The 21,163-nt window shown below is 40.9% G+C and overlaps 3 protein-coding genes across 4 annotated transcripts; all 3 read left to right on the top strand.

The window, feature by feature from the left end:
* The first annotated feature begins 1,014 nt into the window (after positions 1-1,014).
* Positions 1,015-6,621, top strand: ugt5g1 (UDP glucuronosyltransferase 5 family, polypeptide G1). Its single transcript, XM_061960370.2, has 2 exons — positions 1,015-1,158; positions 2,700-6,621. Exon 2 carries the CDS (start codon positions 2,703-2,705, stop codon positions 4,281-4,283), a length of 1,581 nt encoding a protein of 526 aa, XP_061816354.1. The 5' UTR covers positions 1,015-1,158; positions 2,700-2,702; the 3' UTR covers positions 4,284-6,621.
* A 3,817-nt stretch (positions 6,622-10,438) lies between these two features.
* Positions 10,439-13,462, top strand: LOC133605726 (G-protein coupled receptor 4). Of its 2 annotated transcripts, XM_061959002.2 has the most exons (3): positions 10,439-12,452; positions 12,576-12,655; positions 13,039-13,462. In XM_061959002.2, exons 1-3 carry the CDS (start codon positions 12,075-12,077, stop codon positions 13,460-13,462), a joined length of 882 nt encoding a protein of 293 aa, XP_061814986.1. In that variant the 5' UTR covers positions 10,439-12,074. The 2 variants fall into 2 exon arrangements, with proteins under 2 accessions (XP_061814986.1, XP_061814985.1); XM_061959001.2 differs by having other exon boundaries at positions 10,439-12,655.
* A 535-nt stretch (positions 13,463-13,997) lies between these two features.
* Positions 13,998-17,060, top strand: LOC133605727 (uncharacterized). The gene is made up of 5 exons (XM_061959003.2): positions 13,998-14,097; positions 14,179-14,502; positions 15,818-16,267; positions 16,341-16,387; positions 16,468-17,060. The coding sequence occupies exons 1-5, from the start codon at positions 14,055-14,057 to the stop codon at positions 16,585-16,587; spliced, it is 984 nt and encodes a 327-aa protein (XP_061814987.2). The 5' UTR covers positions 13,998-14,054; the 3' UTR covers positions 16,588-17,060.
* The last annotated feature ends 4,103 nt before the right edge of the window (positions 17,061-21,163 follow it).

Genomic DNA, 21,163 nt, shown 5'->3' on the forward strand with positions numbered 1-21,163 from the left:
CCTTTAACACGGAGCTGAGATCAAGGCTGTTTTATATTGTACAACATATTTGCATTCATGTCTACATTGGATCAGTTTTAGCCTTTTTTCTACAGTTATAAATCCCAAGTAAATATCAACATGATGAATGTATTCAGCCTTCAGTTGGTAAAGTACACATATTTTTGTCCTACTTTGGCCAATCCCGTTCGTTCACAAATATTCTCTCCTAAACTGCTCCTGCAATGGTGATAGCACCTAATTTGCGATGAAGATGTTGCATCGGATGTCATTAGAGTGGGCCTATGTGTCCATATTAGCCATGACTTAAAGTTCCATGGTATGGATGGAACTTTCCAGAGCTGTCTCTGGAGGGGAGTCGCCGGGGGGATGCGTAAACACAGCATCGTGTGAAATACCAGCAAAATCATTGTGTCATAAAAAGTGACTCATGCCTGGAAAACAATTGAGCGTCGGCGGGTGTCGGAGGACTACGTGGGGATTGTAAATGAGCCACGATCATGAGGCCGGGGACAATTGCAGGAAGGAAGCGCCTGTGAAGCGGCGAGCGTCCCGGGAGCTTGTTGGCTTCCAGACCGACCTTGAAAAGGTGTAAGGAAATGTCATTATTATTATTATTATTGATATTGTTGTTTTCAGGGTATTTCATTGACACGACATCCCACGTTTTGTCTGCTTCGTCGCTATATATAGAATATATTTTACGACTATTATCAGCTTTATGCAATGTATGTTTTCACAAACACTTTCATATGATGACACAACACAAGGTCAAGAAAGACACCCTCAGACTTCATTTTCTCAAGGGCGCCACCTACAGCTTGCACAATGCTAACAGAACAGACCAATGCACAAATGTTTCTTTCCAGGTATACAGGCAGGTTGATCTGAGGTCACCATGGCAACAAAAGAGACCCCAAGTCTGTTTTGAGGGAAGCATTTTAAGTGATTGTGTAACTTGAGTAGAAAGATGGTGCCAACACTTACTGCACCCACAACAGTTAAGGTTGCTAAACTGATAAACCGCCAAAGTGGACTTTGACCCTGCAGATCAGGCGCCGTGTGACATTTATGCACCCGTTTGGTGTCACATAGAATACATCTTGCAGGGCCTCAGGAGGCCAACTTGTGGATTTTGATACAACAAACCCAACTGAGGTGAGATTTGAACATATTGCACCATAAATGACTGTGTTGTTCCTTTTTATTGATTCATTCAATTGCCCATTATCTAATCTCGGAAGAATCCCTCAGGGCATGTCAAGAGCACAAACTCAATACAAGAAAAAGGGAAAAAATATGCAGACAAACAAACAGCATTCAAAAATGTACCTGCTGTTGTGTAATATTTGTCGTCAGGTGTTCAAAGTAATGCGAAAAAAGAGTAATGTAAAATAAATATGCTGCAATAAACACATTTCAAGAAAGCAAAAAAGTCCTATGTTAAGCAACAGTTTGTTTCCTCAGGAGAAAAAATATCTTATTTTTTAAACAAAAAAAATTATCTTATGTTGGGAAAGTATTGGTATGTTAACGTCATGCTATCCAGATTTTTGGAAATAATTAGAAAACCTGATTTTGATCATTATTCCACAATATATTAAGAAGAGTTTGTCATAAATTAAGAATAAAACCGGTTCCCTAACTTTCTAAATTTAAGAACACATCCACACATAGAAAATATAAGTTAAAGTTAAAGTTAAAGTACCAATGATTGTCACACACACTCTAGGTGTGGTGAAATTACCCTCTGCATTTGACCCATCACCCTTGATCACCCCCTGGGAGGTAAGGGGAGCAGTGAGCAGCAGTGTTGGCCGCGCCCGGGAATTAGTTTTGGTGATTTAACCCCCAATTCCAACCCTTGATGCTGAGTGCCAAGCAGGGAGGTAATGGGTCCCATTTGTATAGTCTTTGGTATGACTCGGCCGGTGTTTGTACTCACGAACTACCAATCTCCACTGTATATCTATAACATTTATTTTAAGGAAAAATAAATAAATGAATAATGAGGGCCACACTGTGACCAAGTGCAGGGCTGTCCAAAATATGGCCAATTTCGACCCACAGCTGGTTTTTCATTTGCCTCTCGGCGTATCATAAAAAAAAAAAGAGAGAGAAAAGTTAATTAATTATAGATGAGGTGTCTGTTTTTTTAGAGTTAATCTCTTTTTTACATGGAATGTGAATCATTATATTTCTGCTTAAAAGAAGGATAACATTGGAAAAACTTGCAATGTTAAGAACACAGAGCAATTGAGAAAAATAATCCTAAATCTAGAATATGTTAAAACATTTTTGCTTAAATCTAGCCTCATAAAAGTATATTTTATCTCAATTTATGAATCTAATAGGAACATGTGACTTAATCTTACTTTGTATTAATGACATTTTACTTAAATCTTGCTATGTGATAAGAACAACTTGCTTAAACTTAGAGCTGATTTCTAGATTTCATGTTCTTAAAATCACAAGAAAAATATTCTACTTTTAGGAATTCCAGCTGAGCAAATTTTGCTTACCATGTTATTAACAACACGTTTTTGCTTGAAATAGGAAAAGTTGTCTCTTTTTAGGATAATTTGAGTTTGTTTGAAGTGTAACTGTTTTATTGTTCAAATGTGTATTTAATGACTCAGCAGCATAAATGTCAACACGTTCAAAGATGAGTTGTGAATATGTCTTATCTTTGCTGCCAGGAAATGTCCAACATCTTTCCAGTGCTCCTTGCACTTCTCGGCTTCCTGTCCCCCGGGCCTGCTGGCTGCAGCAGGATCCTGGTGGTGCCGGTGGACGGGAGCCACTGGATCAACATGGAGGTGATCCTCAAGGAGCTGCACTCCCGAGGCCACCTCCTCACCGTGCTGCACTCCCCCCACAGCTGGTACATTCCCACCAATGCCTCCTTCTACACGTCCATCACCATGCCCATGTTGGAGGACGGCACCAAAAAGAACTACTACAATAGGATCCTTGTGGACGTTATCGAGTGCCGCAAGTCCACCGACTTCCTGAGGACGTTTTGCCAGCAGCGCATTATTACAAAAATGCTGTCAGTGGGTCACGGTCTTCTCGCCGCAGCCGTCGGCAAGATGTTGGATGATCTTGTTTTTGTAAGGAAGCTTCAGGATGCCAAGTTTGATCTCATGTTGACCGACCCAGGCCTGACAGTGGGGGTGCTCCTGGGGAATTACCTCAAATTGCCAATGGTCTTCAACGTACGCTGGATTAATAATGGAGAGAGCCACTTCGTTACGTCCCCTTCCCCACTCTCCTTTGTCCCTGTGTCCGGAAGTGAACTACATGACCAGATGGATTTTCAGGGAAGGCTGAAGAATATGCTGCATTACTTTTATAGTGTTATTGAGTTGTACTTTTACATAAACCCAAAGTACTCGGATGTCTTCCAGAGGCACTTCCCACCTGGAACAGACTTGCTGTCTTTAGAACGTGCGGCAGATATCTGGCTGGTGAGGTCCAATTTCGTCTTTGAATTTCCTCGCCCAACAATGCCTAACGTAGTCTACATCGGGGGATTCCAGTGCAAAAAAGCCCGGCCCCTTCCTATTGATTTGGAGGCCTTCATGCAGAGCTCCGGGGAACACGGGGTGGTGGTCATGTCCTTGGGAACACTGGTCTCTGCTCTGCCTCGAGAGGTCACTGAAGCTATCGCGGCAGCGTTTGCTCAGCTGCCTCAAAAGGTGATCTGGAGGATCAAGGGAGAAAAGCCTTCATCCTTGGGGAACAACACTCTGTTGGTCGACTGGCTGCCTCAGAACGACCTTCTAGGGCACTCCAAAACACGGGCGTTTGTTGCCCATGGGGGCACCAATGGCATGTATGAGGCCATTTACCACGGGGTTCCGGTTGTAGGTTTGCCGCTGCTCTTTGACCAGTTTGATAACGTCCTCCGGCTGAAGGTACGCGGGGCTGCTCGGGTGCTGGAGGCTAAATCGCTCACCCAGGAAAGCTTCCTGGAGGCTCTTAAAGACATTCTGGAAACTCCGTCATACCGCGACAACATACGCCGACTCTCTCGTCTCCACCACGACAACCTCATGTCTCCATTGGACGTGGCCATCTTTTGGATCGAGTACGTCCTCAGGCACCAAGGAGCGCCCCATTTGCAGCCGGCATCATACAGCCTGGCCTGGTACTCCTACCTTTGCCTGGACGTGCTTCTTGTCTTGGCTGCTGTCATCATAGCCTTTGTATGGACCTCCGTCTTTATCTGTAAGACCTTCTGCTGCCGAAGGTTGAGGAGGAAGATTAAATCAGAATAATTAGTTATGTGCCTAGTTAACCTGAGCACCCGTTTTTGTTTATTGATGTCGTTGACAGTAAGTGCAAATTGAGCATTTTGCTCAAAATCTACTGTACATTGGTACAGAAGACGTACAAGTCAAGGTCTTTGGTGTGTGTGGTGAGAGTGTTAGTGAGTCATCATGTTGGAGTTTGTCGATAACTCAGACTGGCTGCACTTTCAAGGGGGTGATTGGATATGAATGAATGACTGGACACAAACAAGCTCTCCCTTTTACACCACGTGGTAAAAAACACTTCCTTAGAGCCATTGTCTCCATGCAGTTATTCTTCCCATGAAACAATTTCAATTGTATGTTCCTTTCCTGAGGTCCCTAAGCAAAGTTCATAACAGTTACTAAGAGGTTATGTCCACAGTCAAAGTCAATTCGCATTTTTTTTTATCCGGCCTAAACATCTTTCTTATGTGGATATAAATCCGGTATGTATCCGATGTGACTGCGGTCTGAACAATCAGGTAGCGTTCATCCCGTGTGTCCAGTGGCAGAGAAGGGTCACAACAAATGCAAACATTACAGCCATACTTGCCAACCCTCCCGAATTTTCCGGGAGACTCCCGAATTTTAGTGCCTCTCCCAAAAATCTCCCGGGACAACCATTCTCCCGAATTTCTCCCGATTTCCAGCCGGACTTAAGGCACGCCCCCTCCAGGTCCGTGCGGACCTGAGTGAGGACAGCCTGTCGTCACGTCCGCTTGGCCAGACAAAAAGTAACCACAGAACACTATATCGTATAGTGTTCTGTGGTTACTTTTTGGTTGGCCAACGGTTTACGTTGTATTGCGCACCCTGACGGCAAGTGTGGGAGTCGGTTCTGAAGTATGAAGTAAAGAGATGTAACTTCGTCAACTCGCCTGGTTATTGACTCCAACCCAGAATATTACACTGCCCATACCTACGCTCCTTCAAAGGCTGTGCTACTGGCTGCAAAGCATTGCACTTTCAAACACAACAATGAGTAGAGAGGAGTGTTATGTGTGTGTATGTGTAAATAAAGGAACACTGAAATTCAAGTATTTATTTTATTTATATGTATATATATATAATAAAATACATATATATATATATATAGCTAGAATTCACTGAAAGTCAAGTATTACATTTTATTTATATATATATATATACGGTATATATAAGAAATAGTTGAATTACAGTGAATTCTAGCTATAAATAAACTCCTCCCCCATTAACCCCGCCTCCCCGGCCCCGACCTCGCCCACCTCGTGTACTAGGTCGCGTTGTGCCGGCGGACGGAGGGGAGGGGGGTCTTAAACGGTGGCATTGTGTGTGTGTGGACACGGATAAGGTTAGGTGTGATTTACCCTGGATAACCTTAGCCGGCTTAGTGTAGAAGGGGCCTTAGACATACTAGAATTGGATAGCTGCTATTGATTCAAAGCCTGGAGAATACAATGACATGATAAAAGAGTATGTTTAAAGGCACCCAGAGAAAACTGATACATGCAAACTCCACACATAGAAATCCTCAAACTCCTGACTGTGCGACCAACATGCTAACACCAATAACACAATGCAGCCCTGTTATCAATTTTTGATGGATAAAATCACAAGGAACAAAATAAATGACGAATGTGTATAATAATATTAATAATAATAATATTCCTTTCAATATTACAACTTAAAACAAGAGTACCCAAAATTTGTACTCAAGTAGGACGACCGTTACTTAAGAGTAATATGACTCAAGTAAAAGTAAAATGTCATCAAAATAATTACTTGAGTATGAGTAGGCATTTTGTGAAAAAACTCCTCAAGTATTGGATAACTGGTGAGTAACTTTTGATTTATTTAGGAGCTGTTTATTAATGTTTTTTGAACTCCAACTGTAGATTGTGTGTGCGTGCAAAACAAAAATCATATACAATTCACTGAGGCATGTTTTCTGTAGTCGGAAGTGGAATTCTTGTAAATGGTAAATGGGTTGTACTTGTATGGCGCTTTTCTACCTTTTTTTAAGAAACTCAAAGCTCTTTGACACTATTTCCACATTCACCCAGTCACACACACACATTCACACACTGATGGCGGGAGCTGCCATGCACGCTAACCAGGCCCATCAGGAGCAAGGGTGAAGTGTCTTGCTCAAGGACACAACGGACGTGACTAGGATGGTAGAAGGTGGGGATTGAACCAGTAACCCTCAGATTGCTGGCACGGCCACTCTCCCAACTTTGCCACGCAGTGCAGGCTGAAACTTGAACATTTCTACTGACAAAGATGACAGCACATGTTCTTTTTACTAGTTTGAAAGTAATCATTAAAGATTTATGCAGCTTTGTCTGATGTCATGTCACTTTTTACACTCAGCATGTTTCCATGCACTAAATTAGTCTGATTTGTCAAATATTTCAGTTTCTTCTCGTTTCATACTTACAGGTAAAGTTCAAATTTCCATTCCCTTTCTCTAATGCATGAATTCTCAAACTGTGGTACGTGTACCACTGGTGGTACGCAGGCTCAATCTAGTGGTACGCCAAAGAATCACTTGATTAAAGTACAGTATTTTATTTTCCAATATTCAGACACAGTGTTACTGTTCAAGCTGTGTGTAATGTTACAGTGGCCAAAATATTAAATATACTTGTTAAATAAAACTTCTGTACTGTTTTTAATCAATACTTGGGGCCCTGTACACTACCATACTTTAATGTTGGTCATTATGGTGGTACTTTGAGAGCCAAGTTTGAGAACCACTGCTCTAATGTGACTGCTGGCAACGCGCAGTGTGCCTCTCGTGCACAAGTGGGAATGCCAAAAGTGAGACTTCAGTGGCATGACGCGTTTGAAAAAATGTTGCCCTTTTTAACACCAATTTGGCCTGTTTTAGAATGATGCCCTCACCTCCAGCAGATTTCCCTGCACTGTGGCCTCCTAATGCTTTTCTTAATGACCAGAAATTAGAAATTGAATTCATCTCCAGTGCTTTCTCTGCTGGCTCTTCTGTCTCATCCTCTGCATATATGTTTTCCTTTATTAGCTCTTCTACATCTCCGTCCCCACTGTCTTCAATCCCTTCTGGAAATAAACTATTGTGTCAGGGACTTGAATTGTGACCCCAAGATGCAGGAGACAGGAGGACGACGTACAAGTAAGACAAGTCTTTCATTATGCTCAACACAGGAGGAGCAGTTATGCATGCACTAAAAGTCAGTAAAATAGATCAAGCCTCGAGTTGGAGGGCGAGGCAGGCATAAATAGCAGCCTGATTGGCGACTGCATTCAGGTGTGCCAGGCTGCTAATCAGGGACAGGTGAGGGAACGAGCGCTCAGGGAGACATGCAGGAAGTGGAACTTAAATAAGAGCGCTGACCAAGAAATAAAAACAAAATGAAGGAAATATGACAAACAAGTGACATGAGATGTGACAGATTGTCACGGCGTGGCGCAGTGGGAGAGTGGCCGTGCGCAACCCGAGGGTCCCTGGTTCAATCCCCACCTAGTACCAACCTCGTCATGTCCGTTGTGTCCTGAGCAAGGCACTTCACCCTTGCTCCTGATGGGTGCTGGTTAGCGCCTTGCATGGCAGCTCCCTCCATCAGTGTGTGAATGTGTGTGTGAATGGGTAAATGTGGAAGTAGTGTCAAAGCGCTTTGAGTACCTTGAAGGTAGAAAAGCGCTATACAAGTACAACCCATTTATCATTTATCATTTAAGTAGCTGGAAGTTGATCAATTATATCATTGTCTCATTTGTGTAATTGGTTACAATGGATGCTGTTGAAGAACGGAATTAAATAGTAGGGGACATAAAAGTGAGTTAAAAGAAATGCAAATTATAATAAGGCCAGCCGCCTCTTATCTGCCAACCTGGCATAGGGTCAGAGCAGGGGTAGGGAACCTATGGCTCGCGAGCCAGAAGTGGCTCTTTTGATGACTGCATCTGGCTCTCAGATAAATCTTAGCTGACATTGATTAACACGATAAGTAATTAATAATTCCGCTGGAAATCACAGTGTTAAAAATAAAAATATAAAACATTTTCATGCATTTTAATCCATCCGTCCGTTTTCTACCGCGCCGGTTCAATGTTACGGGTGGCTCAGCCAATCCCAGCGGTCTTTCGGGGTACAGGAGGGTCGTGTTAATGGTAAGAAATATTTGATTTATTATTGGTTAGCTTCAGAATAACAATGTTACTAAAAGGAATAAGATACTTATTATACTCTAAAAATGTCGGTCTTAATTAAAAATGCACTCATTTAGTTGTATTCAGTGTTAAAAAAATATTATATGGCTCTCACGGAGATACATTTTAAAATATTTGCCTTTCATGGCTCTCTCAGCCAAAAAGGTTACCGACCCCTGGTGTACAGTATGCCTCTATATCCTGATGTCCCCCTGGTCCTAGCCCCTATGGTTTTATTTTAACTGCAATATACACAACACTGGACTTGGACCTCATTTTTCCACAAATCATTTATTCTGACCATCATCACTAACGCAGAACAGTACAGATCACATTCACACAACAGTCACTATAGTACACTATTAACATGGCACTTTTAAATATCTGTTCTCTGGTCAATAAGTCTTTTATTATTATGATTTGATTTTAGACCACAAATGAGCTTTTAACTGAGGTATGGCTGGGTACAGATGCACCTCTACATCCAATTTTAACTTTGCTTTTTACAGTCAGAAGTGGTAGGAAGGGAGGTGGCACAGCATCAATAGCCACAAATTCCCTAACATCAAAACTGATTTTATTTGATTACTATACCACTTTTGAATGTCATGCTATTGTTTTAGTAGCCCCCCAGTTTTGCGTGTCGCTGTTTATAGACCACAAAAGAAAGTTTTTGCTTTTATAAATGATTTTTCTGAGTTTTTATCAATCATTCTTTCAACATATAATATGATAATTTTAGCTGGGGATTTTAATCTACACCCTGATGAGGTTTTAAACCCTGTTTCCAGTGAATTTTTAAATATGTTAGATTTCATGTCAGACAGCCAACTCACAACAGAGGACAAACTCTGGATTTGGTCATTACTTATGGTCTGTCCTTTAGTGTGTCCTCTGTTGTCGACTTGGTTGTGTCTGACCACTCTTGTGTGTTTTTTAATACCACAGCTTTTATCCAGCGAGAGACCTCAGTGAGAATTGTGATGAAGCGCTATGAAACTTCTGAAGTGGCTGCAAATTTTATTAGAGTTTTTAATAATTATCCTCCGATAGTTTTACCTGCACCCTGTGATTTTATTGTTGACAATTTTATTCAAAACCTCAAATCCAGCCTTGACGCTGTCGCTCCTCTAAAATCAACAAAGGTCATTTTAAAATCAATGCCTTCGTGGACAAATGACGAGGAAGTCAAAAAAATTAAAAATTAAATACAATTTCAGCATAGCAGAGAGGAAACGGAGGAAGACTAAACTAATGATTAATCATCAAATATTACGTGAACAGAAAAAAATATACAATATAACAACGCAAGAAACACTTTTTTCTCCACAGTAATTGAAAACAATTAGAATAACCCGAGGGTCCTTTTCGCAACAATTAACCATTTGATTAACCCTGATTTTAATGATATACCTGGCACACCTACAGACTCCCTTTGTGAGCAGTTTGCAGACCATTTCAGAGAAAAAAAATAAACACCATCCGATGTGACACACTGCTTTTAATCCATCTGAGTGTCTGTTTTTGCCTGAGGAAACGCTGGACCGTTTTGTCCTGTTAATGCTGAGGTACTTGACAGGGTTTTTTCTACAATAAAACCCACTACATGTCTTTTAGATTAAATTACAACCATTTTTTTTAGAATATCATATGATTCTTTGAGAGAGGAGATTTTTTTTAAAAAGCGGTGGTGAGGCCCCTGACAAAGAGCAATTTGGATGCTGACCATTTGAATAATTACAGACCTGTATCAAACTTACCATTTTTAAGTAACATTTTAGAAAAACTTGTTTTTAAACAACTATTTGCAATATTTTGGAGAAGTTTCAGTTTCAGTCTGGTTTTAGGGTGAACCACAGTACAGAGACGGCCTTTTTGAAGATCGTGAACGATTTCAGGTTGAGTGCTGACTCTCAAAAACGGTCAGTCTTGGTTCGACTGGATCTTAGCGCTGCCTTTGATACAATAGATCACCTCATTCTTTTAAAAATGACTGAAACACCTGGGCTGCACGAGTACTGTTCACAAATGGTTCACCTCCATATCTTTAGGCTGCACTAGGCCTACTACCGTGGCTACCTTTGGCTCTAAGGTGCGCCAGAAAGCCTGAACAGGTCAGTTAGTGTAGGCTGCACTCGCAGTCTGTACTCGACCTGCTAGCGTGGTTAGCTCTAAGCAGCCAGCTAACCAATATGTGCCGGAGAGCGTTGAGTTAGCGGTGTTATACATAAATCTAAAAAATATATCACTTTGGCTAAAAGAATAGGGGAATTCCGCTAAATAGCGCACGTCTGGGATCCCTGTATAATTTGCCCCAGTTGAGTCATGACATCGTTGTATTTTTTTTTTCACCGACTTAACAGCCATTTGTAATGGAAATTAAACCCTCTTATTTGTTTCCATTTTCCCCGGAAATTCCCCATTTGTTAAAATGAAAATGTTAAAAGTTAAAGTCCCAAAAATAGTCACACACACTTGGTGTGGTGAAATTATCCTCTGCATTTGACCCATCCCCTTTTTTACCACCTGGGATGTGAGGGGAGCAGTGAGCAGCAGCGGTGGCCGTGCTCAGGAATCATGTTGGTGATTTAACCCCCAATTCCATCCTTGATGCTGAGTGCCAAGCAGTGAGGCAATGGGTCCCATTTTTATAGTCTTTGGTATGGGTTTGAACTCACAACCTTCCAGTCTCAGGGTGGACACTCTACCCACAAGGCCACTGAGCAGGTCTCACAAGGCCACTGAGCAGATCTAAGGCCACTGAGCAGGTCTTGTCAGGTATGCTCTCTCATGACAAATATCAGTAAACAACTGGACAACGCTTTGAGTTGTTTTTCCATTTTGTTTGTTTTCAGCAGCACTACTGTTTTGGTTAATTTTGTACCAAACAAAGTCACGATTTTACAAACATTATTACTTTTCTGCCTAATGCTGTGTGTCAGAGGAAACATGCCGTAGGCTGCAGCCGTTTAAGTTGACACACAGCACACACAAGGGAGAAGAGGGCATTGGAGGTTTATGAGCACCATCGAGCAGTTGTGGAGGAACTCTCATAAGAACAATTTTGTTCCAAAATGAACAAAAAAATTGGGCTCCAGAAAAAAGGTCACATTTCTTATGCAGGGCAAAAAGGCAGGTGCTTGTGTTCGTGCTTGCTGATGCATACATTTATTAAAGATGTCCATGTGTCAAATGCCAATAACTAAAGGACATAAGTGATTGCCATTCATGAAGCGAGCCTGATCGCCACGTCTCCCTGTTTGCTGAAAGAGAGTGTGTGTTTTTGTTCTGTGCACGATAGGCGTTCTCCTGCCTCAGGATGTTGCCCTTAAGGCTGAAAACGTTGACTTCCTGTGGTAGGAAACGATCAAAGAATGGACAAAAGTTGGTCCAGACGTCGTGTTCCCAGCACTTGCTGAGCGCAGGTCGTAGCAGCAACAGTGAGATTGAGAGCGAGCTGCATCCTGAGGTGAGCAAGCTTAAACTGGAGTGGATTGTTGTTCACGTGATGGCCACCTGCTCTGTGCTGATTTGCGAGTTGGAACCCAACTAGAAAGGAAAATGACATAAAAAACTCACATGTGAAGGCGTTTGTCCAGCAGAGACATGTCCAATAACAGCTGCGGCCTTCCCTTGGACACAGACGTCTTTGGCCTGACTTGCATCTATGGCCTAGTCTTCTCCTTGGGCCTGCCCAGCAACCTGCTGTCCCTGTGGGGACTCTACCACCTGGGTCGCACAGGTAACGGAGGCTGCCAGCGAGTCTACATCCTCAACTTGCTGCTGTCCGACCTTCTGCAGTTGCTCACCCTGCCCTTGTGGATCCTGTACCTTCAGGGTGGCCACCGCTGGCCCTACGGCCCACTTCCTTGCGAGCTGGTAGGCTACGTGTTCTACGTCAATGTCTACGCCAGCGTCATGTTCCTGTGCCTGATAGCGCTGGACCGCTGCCTGGCCATCGTGTTCCCAATAAGCAGTCGCAGGGTGAGGACGATCAAGGTGGCCGCGGTGTCAGGCGTGGCAGTGTGGATGCTCACCTTTCTCTTCTGCCTGTTTGGACTTCTGCCGTCTGTTTTCGACCCGGATCGATTGCTGTGTTTGGAGCAGTATCCAGTCAGCCCCAAATACGCCCACTTCAAAATCACCACTGTGGCTCTGGGATTCCTGTTGCCGTGCACCATACTTGGGTGAGTTAAGATGCAGATCACAGAAATATGATAGGTTGCTGCATTACCACACTGCTTAAAATGCACTCTTTGTGTCAAGAAATCTGTCTATGGATGTTCCTCTTTCATTAGTTCGTATTCTCAGGGCATTCAATCAATCGCAACTGGACTGCTTAATTCGTCTTAAGAGACAAAACTCGCCTCTCATCTGAGCAGACTTCATCAGTTCATGCTCATAGTCTTAGATTGGTCAGATCTAGTTTTGGTCTATTCCTGGATCTCTTCCGATTCTAACCAAGACTTAATGAGTTTCTTCTTTCCTCTAACAAGAGTTTGTGTTTTGTTTTGCACAATTATTACATTAAATCTTGGATGTAAAAGTCATTTCATCCTTCATCTTTCAGCTACACCTCAGCCCACATCGGAGTGACCCTTCGCCGCTCTCCCTCCTTGTCGGCCCACGAGCGCCACAAGATTGTGGGCATCCTGGTGGTGATCACAGTCAACTTCATTGCCGTGTTCGGACCCTACCACCTGGTGGGCGGCTACAGATTTGCCTCGCTGCTGCAGGCCGACGAGCCGTGCGCCCTGGAGCGCTCCATCTTCCTGCTCTACCGACTGTGCTATGGGATGACCAGCCTCAACGCGCTGCTTGATCCTCTCTTCTACATTTTTCTGTGTGCCGACGCCCGGCTGGAGCTGCGGAGGTCACTACCCTGCTCAGGCCGGGGCCAAAGCGCTCGCAAACAGATGACTTTGACCACGACAGTTCACCAGGAAGCCAAGGAACAGAGGGAAAGCGACCATAATAATCTTTCAGTTGCATAGATCAGGTTTGAGACCCAGCAAACCTCCCTTCAGAGAATGTGCTACTTTTGGGGCCCTGCCTGCACCTAGAAAAACATTTCCTGGAGTTTTCTGCCTCTAGCCTAAACTCAGTTTACTCTGTTGCTGGACTTAAATTTTGAAGTCAGTTTGGCAGGTTTGAAAATATGTTTTTTCTTTATTTTTCCAAAGCTGCTGCTCTTCACAGTATGAAACCAGTTGGAGTACACAGTATATCATTTCAAATAGTTGTTAGGGTGTAAGATGACAAAAACAGACCAAGCTAATGATGCTAACTAATTGCTAATGTTTGACTGTTGCAAATAAATACAATGGAAGCAAAGAAGAGGTTAACAGCTTTGGCAATGCTGGTGCACAAAGAAATAATCAAGGAAAATGATTCAAATGTTTGGGGCGAACATGTAAGATGACTTGAGAGTTAAGTTTTAAAGCACAAAGCACTGCTTGACACAAATCTTCACATATTTGACGCAAAGACCGTTTTTTTCCATTAGAGGAGTGTGTTTTTTTCTTTGACCCCGTTTCGTGACAATGCCATTTGGGCCAAAAACAGTCTGAAAGGCGAGAGTGAGGGATGTTCAAACTCTGCGTGCTCGCGGTCGTTCTTTTTAGAGCTCGTAAGTTATCGAACTAACGCACAATTCTTTTCCTACAAGGAAAAAATAGACCTAATTTTTCTTAACATGTTTGTGTTTCAGATGCTACGGTCCTCTTCGCCAGCCTTGGCGACAATGTGACCCTTCTTTGCTTCTTTGACTCAGAGGCCAACTATCTGTCCTGGTACAAGCAGGTTGCAGGTGACAAACCCGAAATCATCCTCTCTTACTACGTCTACTTGGCCAATTCCCACAGCCATCAGAAAATGGGGGTGGTCAGCGAGCGACTGACAGCTCACCAAGGAGCAAACTTCTTCCACCTAAACATTTCTGGTGTGGAGCTCTCGGACACGGCTGTGTACTACTGTGGGCAGACTCATCTCACCGTCACCAGCTTTGACAATGGAATATTTTTGCTTGTGAAAGGTATATTATTTCTTGAACTACTGTCATACTTTTCTGAGAACCAGCATCCTCTGCAGTAGACATTAGTTTTTAACCTATTTAGTTTGTCAGAGTTACACATTTTAGAAAAAAAATTGCCCTGTCAAATGCAGAGGATAATTTCACCACAAAAACACAAAGGATGCTGGTTCTCAGTAGGATATTATTATTACAATTATATTTCACTAAAGTCAATAATTTTGTTCAATGACTGGCCATTTTAAAAGCAACCCTCAGGAACAAACTAGCTTCTCTCCTCTAAAAGGGTTCAGCCGTCATACCTTGATTTAAATTTTTGTCATTATCAGACTACATGAATTGAATGAGAGTCACTTTTAAAATAAAATCAAATGTGCATCCCCGCGTTCAAAGGGTTCACGTTCCATAGCATTTTATTAGGATTATGACACTATTTGCAATTAGTGTCGGTCTACTATCATGAAGTAAGTCCATTTTTAACACACACTTAGGTCACTGTAAAATAAAAAATACAATTAAAAAATATATTTTTTAAATGTTTTATTTTAATTTAAAAAAAAAATTTGTAATGTATAAAACGTTTTTGGAAATTAATAAAAAAAAAAAAAAAGGTCGCTCACATGAAAAATAACACCAATATTGCCAATTTTTCTGCTGAGCGAGAACACCAAATGATAAATGTTTCTTTACGTTGGAAGCATATGTGCTCTTTTTAAAGACATAACACATAAACGATTACTTGTTTGGGACTGATTATTTCAATGCAAAAATAGCAGTGCTGTCCAATTACACATGTTTTAAATCAGATTAATCACACTACTGAATTCGGAATTAACTTAAAAAAGACCCCAACATTTAGACACAAATGCAATTTTATTTTGTCATCCAGGAACATGTTTTGAATATTCATAGTTTTATCTAAGTGCCTTCTGGGTGTAATTTGAAGTGGAATTTTCCAGCTAGCACACTCCTCAGTCATCTTTACACTGACTCATTGACCTAATCACTAACCATATAACAACCCACGCAGTTTTTCAAGAAACCATCCACGCTTAAGGTAAAGGAGCATGTACAGTCAAAATGACTGTGTGCTTAACCGACGTACAGTACATACATGAATAATGAAATATTTTATTGTGAGTTAATATGAATTAACATGATACTTTTAACAAGCCTAATAAATGTTGTTCTTTAATTGTCAATACAGAGAATAAATGAGTATGCGGTGTGCAATTTGCAAAATTAAATCCATCTTAATTGCAGTTCTTTGTAGCAATAAGAAAAATGGCCATTAAAGTCAGCAAAATGTCTGTTCTAGAATCAAGCCGCCTATCTGTTAGCCAGCGTCCAACATCTATCTCGGCAACTAAGGGGGGTTCTGCTGCCTTACAATGCACCACGCACCCTGGAATCAGCAACGGACATCACAGGGTCTACTGGTTCCGAGAGGCCTCACGGGACTCCTGTTTGGGAATGACGTACGTCCACTCGGAGAACAGCAGCATGTGTGCGAAAGTGTCCGAGCGGCGCTGCGTTTACATGCTGTCCAAGAAGGATGTCACCCTTGCCGACGCCGGGTTGTACTACTGCGCGGTGGCCTCCTGTGGGGAGATAGTGTTTGGCGAGGGGACCAGGCTGGATGTTGGAGGACAGACCCACACTTGGTTGACACCCTGCCTGATTGCAACTCTGCTTTTGTCCATATTCCTCAACATCCTGCTCGCTCTTGTTTGCAAAAAGTCCAGAAGACAGCAGCTTCTGCAGGACGGTACGATCAATATCAATCGCACGACGATTAACGCTAATGAACAGAACGTAACGTTTCTATATCGTCCTGACAGGAGCAAATATGCAGACAAGTGTCCTAGAAGACAATGTGGATGATGAGGTGAGCTCATTAAAGTCGAGGGAACTCCCACTGTTGATCATTCTCCCAAAACTAACCAGCTGGTTGTCTTTTTCCGACAGATTGGGGACGCTTTGCCATACGTGACTCTGGACTTCAAAAAGAGACAGTCCAACAGCAGGAGACAGAGGAGCCCCGAGAACACCATCTACACTGGAGTGAGACTCAAACATGTGGACTGATGTTTGCAAAGTCATTATTCTATTATTGTTCCTAACATGGCTTTTGCACAATGTGTGACAAAGGGCGGTACACAGAAAATGTGATCTGAATTCACATGTGATCTCCTTTCTAAATATCAAATATTTTCATGCTACTTGCATAACAAACTCAAAAACAGCACATTCGTGAGCAGGACGGCCAACACTTATCAATGTCTTTGTCCCTTAGTAAGCCTCGCTGGCCGGGACAAGTTGGCTCCACTGACCTTGCCTAGTGAGGAGAAGCTTTCGGTAAAAACAATTAATTGACTTTTCATTTGACTTTGCATTTTGTACTTGTATAAATGTATTACAGAGCGAGCGATCATACCATTTTGTTTACTGGATAGATTATTTTGTCTTTCTATTGATTCTTATAAAGAAAGTCCCTCAGAAAATTATTCTTTCGGGACCTCTTATTAAATACAACAATCAGACATATGGCACATTCTCCTGTCCGTGGCGCGCGTGTGTGTGTGTGTGTGTGTGTGTGTGTGTGTGTGTGTGTGTGTGTGTGTGTGTGTGTGTGTGTGTGTGTGTGTGTGTGTGTGTGTGTGTGTGTAGTTTTCAGGGTTAATCTTACAACTGACGACGATATGATTCAGACACAATTCTTGGTTCAAACCGATATTCGCAATATTATATTGGGTACATAAAAATATAATAACCCTTTTTAAAACAGGATACAAAAGTTTTTCTCGGATGCGTTAATTTTTGTAATCAAATGTCTACAGATAATACCCCAGTCTGACAATATGAAAAGTTGTTTTTATTTTATTTTGCAAATTTATATATAAAAAAATAATAATAATAATAATTAAATCCCATACACATAAGTATTCACAGCCTTTGCTCAATACTTTGTTGATGCACCTTTTGCAGCAATTCCAGCCTCCAGTCTGTTCGAATATGATGCCACAAGCTTGGCACTCCTATCTTTGGGCAGTTTCGCCCATTCCTCTTTGCAGCACCTCTCATGCTCCATCAGGTTGGATGGGAAGCGTTGGTTTTCATCCAGCAGGCCAAAAGGCGCCTAAAATACTCAGGGGCGCCGCTAGGGATTTTGGGCCCCATGAAAAGAATCTTTACAGGGCCCCCAACACAGTCTCATTATTTTTTTCTGTATTATAATTTCATCATCATTAGGGGCCTCTCTGGGCCCCCCTCTATCATGGGCCCCTAGAATCCGTCTCCTTTACCCCCCCTTTTCGGCGCCCCTGAAAATACTCTCCAACCATGAGAAACAAAACTCTCTGGTCTGATAAGGCAAAGATTGAACTCTTTGGCGTGAATGTCAGGCGTCATGTTTGGAGGAAACCAGGCACCAGTTCGATGGATGTTTTTCAGCGGCAGGAACTGGGAGACAGTCAGGATAGAGGGAAATATAAATGCAGCAATGTGCAGAGACATGCTGAATGAAAACTAACGCTAAGGGGTGCCGGAAGTTGGCTGACCCGTCAGCGGTCCTGTTTTGTCTCCCTGTAATGTTTGTCTGCTCTTGAATGGGATTGTGATGAAAATCTCCATTTCGCCTCGGGGATTAATAAAGTTTTTATAATTCTGATTCTGATTCTCATCCAACCTGATGGAACTTGAGAGGTGCTGCAAAGATGAATTGGTGGAAATCCCCAAAGATAGGTGTGCCAAGCTTGTGGCATCATATTCAAAAATAATTGAAAGTATTGAGCAAAGGCTGTGAATACGTATGTATTTGTGATTTTTATTATTTTATTTTTAATAAATTAGCAAAATTAAAAAACGTTTTTTTCACATTGTCATTACGGGGTATTGTGTGTAAAATTTTAAATATGTTGGAATAAGGCTGTAACATAACAAAATATGGAAAAAGTAAAGCGCTGTCAATACTTTCCGGATGCATTGTATTTAACATGCATATTTAACACTTCAGTAGCTCATTCAGAGGTGTCAAAACAAGGAATGCAGCATATTTGCTGTGTGCGCAGCGGGCAGGAAGTGTGTTTATTTCCACGTCTACTAAATTTGTTCAGCGGAAAAACGTCTGACACCTAAAAGCGGCGCGGTAAGCTCACAAGCAACTCTTGGCCCATTTCATAAGCGGAAGCGGCGGCCCACTGTGTTAAAACCATGAACTAAAGACTCGACAAATTAAGTATTTTTTTCTGATTGTTTGCATTTGTATTTTAAGAAATGCTGTTGAGAACTCATTGCATTTAAGTCAGTTCATGGTTTTTAACTTTCCTTTTTAAATAAAAAAAAATGGTCTCGGGTAAAAAAAAAATTGCTGTCTTTGTCATACGTATACACTTTTTCCACTGTTATTTGTATATCACACAAAAAAGAATATTGTCAATCCAAAGCGGTTTACAGCTCTACTTGCCTCTATGTTCATATAAATGTATAACGTTATGGACATTGTACCTTTAAAGACCCTTGAACTTTTCTTGTTTTTTGCATTTTGAAAAGTTTCCGCTTTCACCCTTTGTGATGAATGATACTGAGAGATGCAAAACGGCTCTTTGGTCACACAAGATGCATTGGTTAGTATATAGATAGTAATTATACTACTAATAATAATAATACCTTTAAATTCATCTAGGGACAAATACAGACTGTTTTTGTTTGGTCAAAAACTTTGTGTTACTCTACTACACATTACTTTTCCTCAAAGGGTTTTTTCATGTTAGATTTTAAAATGTCAATGTCCAATTCTTTCACAGTACGATACACTGGCAGTTATTGGACAATACCACAAAGACAAACAGGATATAAAAGTGGTTTCTTTTTCAAAGGTGCATGAAAAACATTTTAGATTTTTTTTGGGGGGGGGGGCTCAAATCGCTCAATCAACTTCAGCCAAACAAAAATCCCAAACTTGTAATGTTTTATATTTTATTTTAACCATTTAAAGGCCTTTTGATCAAATGAGTTTTCAATCAGTATACATTTGCAGAGTTATTATACTAAATTAAACCATGTGGCATCTCACCAAAAAGCCTTCAAAATGGTAAAAATGTTGAAAACCGAAACATTACATGTTTGATATTTTTGTGTAGGACTGAAATTACTTGAGAAATTTGAGCAAAAAAGTAAGAATAAATATGAATCTAAATGTTTTAATGCCCTTCAAAAACTTAAGGAATTGTATGTCCTGTTTGGCTTTATATTAGTGCTGTCACACGGTTGATTATTTAAATCAAATTAATCACACTTTTGAATCGTGATTAATTGCAATAAACACTTGCTTGCATGATTTAAATTAACTTTAAAAGAAGAGCCTAATAGTTTCACAGCTTCACACAATGCAATTTTATTGTCAGAGTCTCACAGTTTCAAGTAATAACCCTTGGTTAAGGTAAAAAAAAAAAAAAATTATAAATGCATGAATAATCTTCTTTAATACATGATTAATGTAATATTTTTTGTGATTAACTGCATGAAGTAACTTGTTAGTGCTGTCAAACCATTGTTGTTTTAAATAAAATGAATCACACTTTTTAATCGTGATTATTCACAGTAAAACATTATTTTTTTTTTTTTTTTAAACTAACATTTTGACACAAATGCAATTTTATTGTGAGAATGTCACAGTTTCAGGTAACTATCCATTAGTTAATGTAAAGAAACATATGCAATCAAAAATGAATTATGTGATTAATCTGCGTACATAAATGATTAAGTCCATATTTTTTGTGATTAATCGCACGATTAACTCGTTACATTTGACAGCTCGACCGTCAAGATAATTAAAAAATGTAATGTCCTCTTCTCTTGTTTCCAAGGGAGGCTGTATAGATCAGTGGTTCTCAAATGGGGGTACGCGTACCCCTGGGGGTACTTGAAGGTATGCCAAGGGGTACATGAGATTTTTTTTAAATATTCTAAAAATAGCAACAATTCAAAAATCCTTCTTCAACAAAATATGAATGTAGGTTCATAAACTGAACATCACATCAAGTAGGCTATTCCATTCATTACAATGCAACAATGCAATATTCAGTGTTGACAGCTAGATTTTTTGTGGACATATTTATAATTGAATCACTTGTTTATTTTTCAACACGTTTTTAGTTATTTTTATATCTTTTTTTTCAAATAGTTCAAGAAAGACCACTACAAATGAGCAATATTTTGCACTGTTATACAATTTAATAAATCAGAAACTGATGACATAGTGCTGTATTTTACTTCTTTATCTCTTTTTTTCAACCAAAAATGCTTTGCTCTGATTAGGGGGTACTTGAATTTAAAAAAATGTTCACAGGGGGTACATCACTGAAAAAAGGTTGAGAACCACTGAACTAGAAGATCTCCGCTTCCGACAACAGTTTTGACTAAAAAAACTGTAATTCCTGATTCTGAACACAGCTACAGGGCAGCTTGCTAACATATTCGAGTTCAACTCTGCCTGGCGGGAAGCACGGATTCGCAAAAGTAAGCGAACCGAAGGTGCCGAAAAACCAGGGGCTAAATAGTTCAATGCTAACTCAAACAACGAAAGAGTTGGACATATTTGAAACGCTTCTGAGCACACAAGTGATATACAAGAAAGGCTGACACAGCTGTGGCCGGTGCAAGG

The sequence above is a fragment of the Nerophis lumbriciformis genome, linkage group LG05, assembly GCF_033978685.3.
Source record: "Nerophis lumbriciformis linkage group LG05, RoL_Nlum_v2.1, whole genome shotgun sequence".
NCBI lineage: Eukaryota > Metazoa > Chordata > Actinopteri > Syngnathiformes > Syngnathidae > Nerophis > Nerophis lumbriciformis.

Coding starts and splice junctions, on each gene's coding strand:
- LOC133605726 (XM_061959001.2), top strand. CDS start 12,075: ATGTCCAATAACAGCTGCGGCCTTCCCTTGGACACAGACGTCTTTGGC. Junction 12,656..13,038: donor TTGCCGTGCACCATACTTGG/GTGAGTTAAGAT, acceptor TTCATCTTTCAG/CTACACCTCAGCCCACATCG.
- LOC133605727 (XM_061959003.2), top strand. CDS start 14,055: ATGTTCAAACTCTGCGTGCTCGCGGTCGTTCTTTTTAGAGCTC. Junction 14,098..14,178: donor GGTCGTTCTTTTTAGAGCTC/GTAAGTTATCGA, acceptor TTTGTGTTTCAG/ATGCTACGGTCCTCTTCGCC. Junction 16,388..16,467: donor AAGACAATGTGGATGATGAG/GTGAGCTCATTA, acceptor TTTTTCCGACAG/ATTGGGGACGCTTTGCCATA.
- ugt5g1 (XM_061960370.2), top strand. CDS start 2,703: ATGTCCAACATCTTTCCAGTGCTCCTTGCACTTCTCGGCTTCCTGTCC.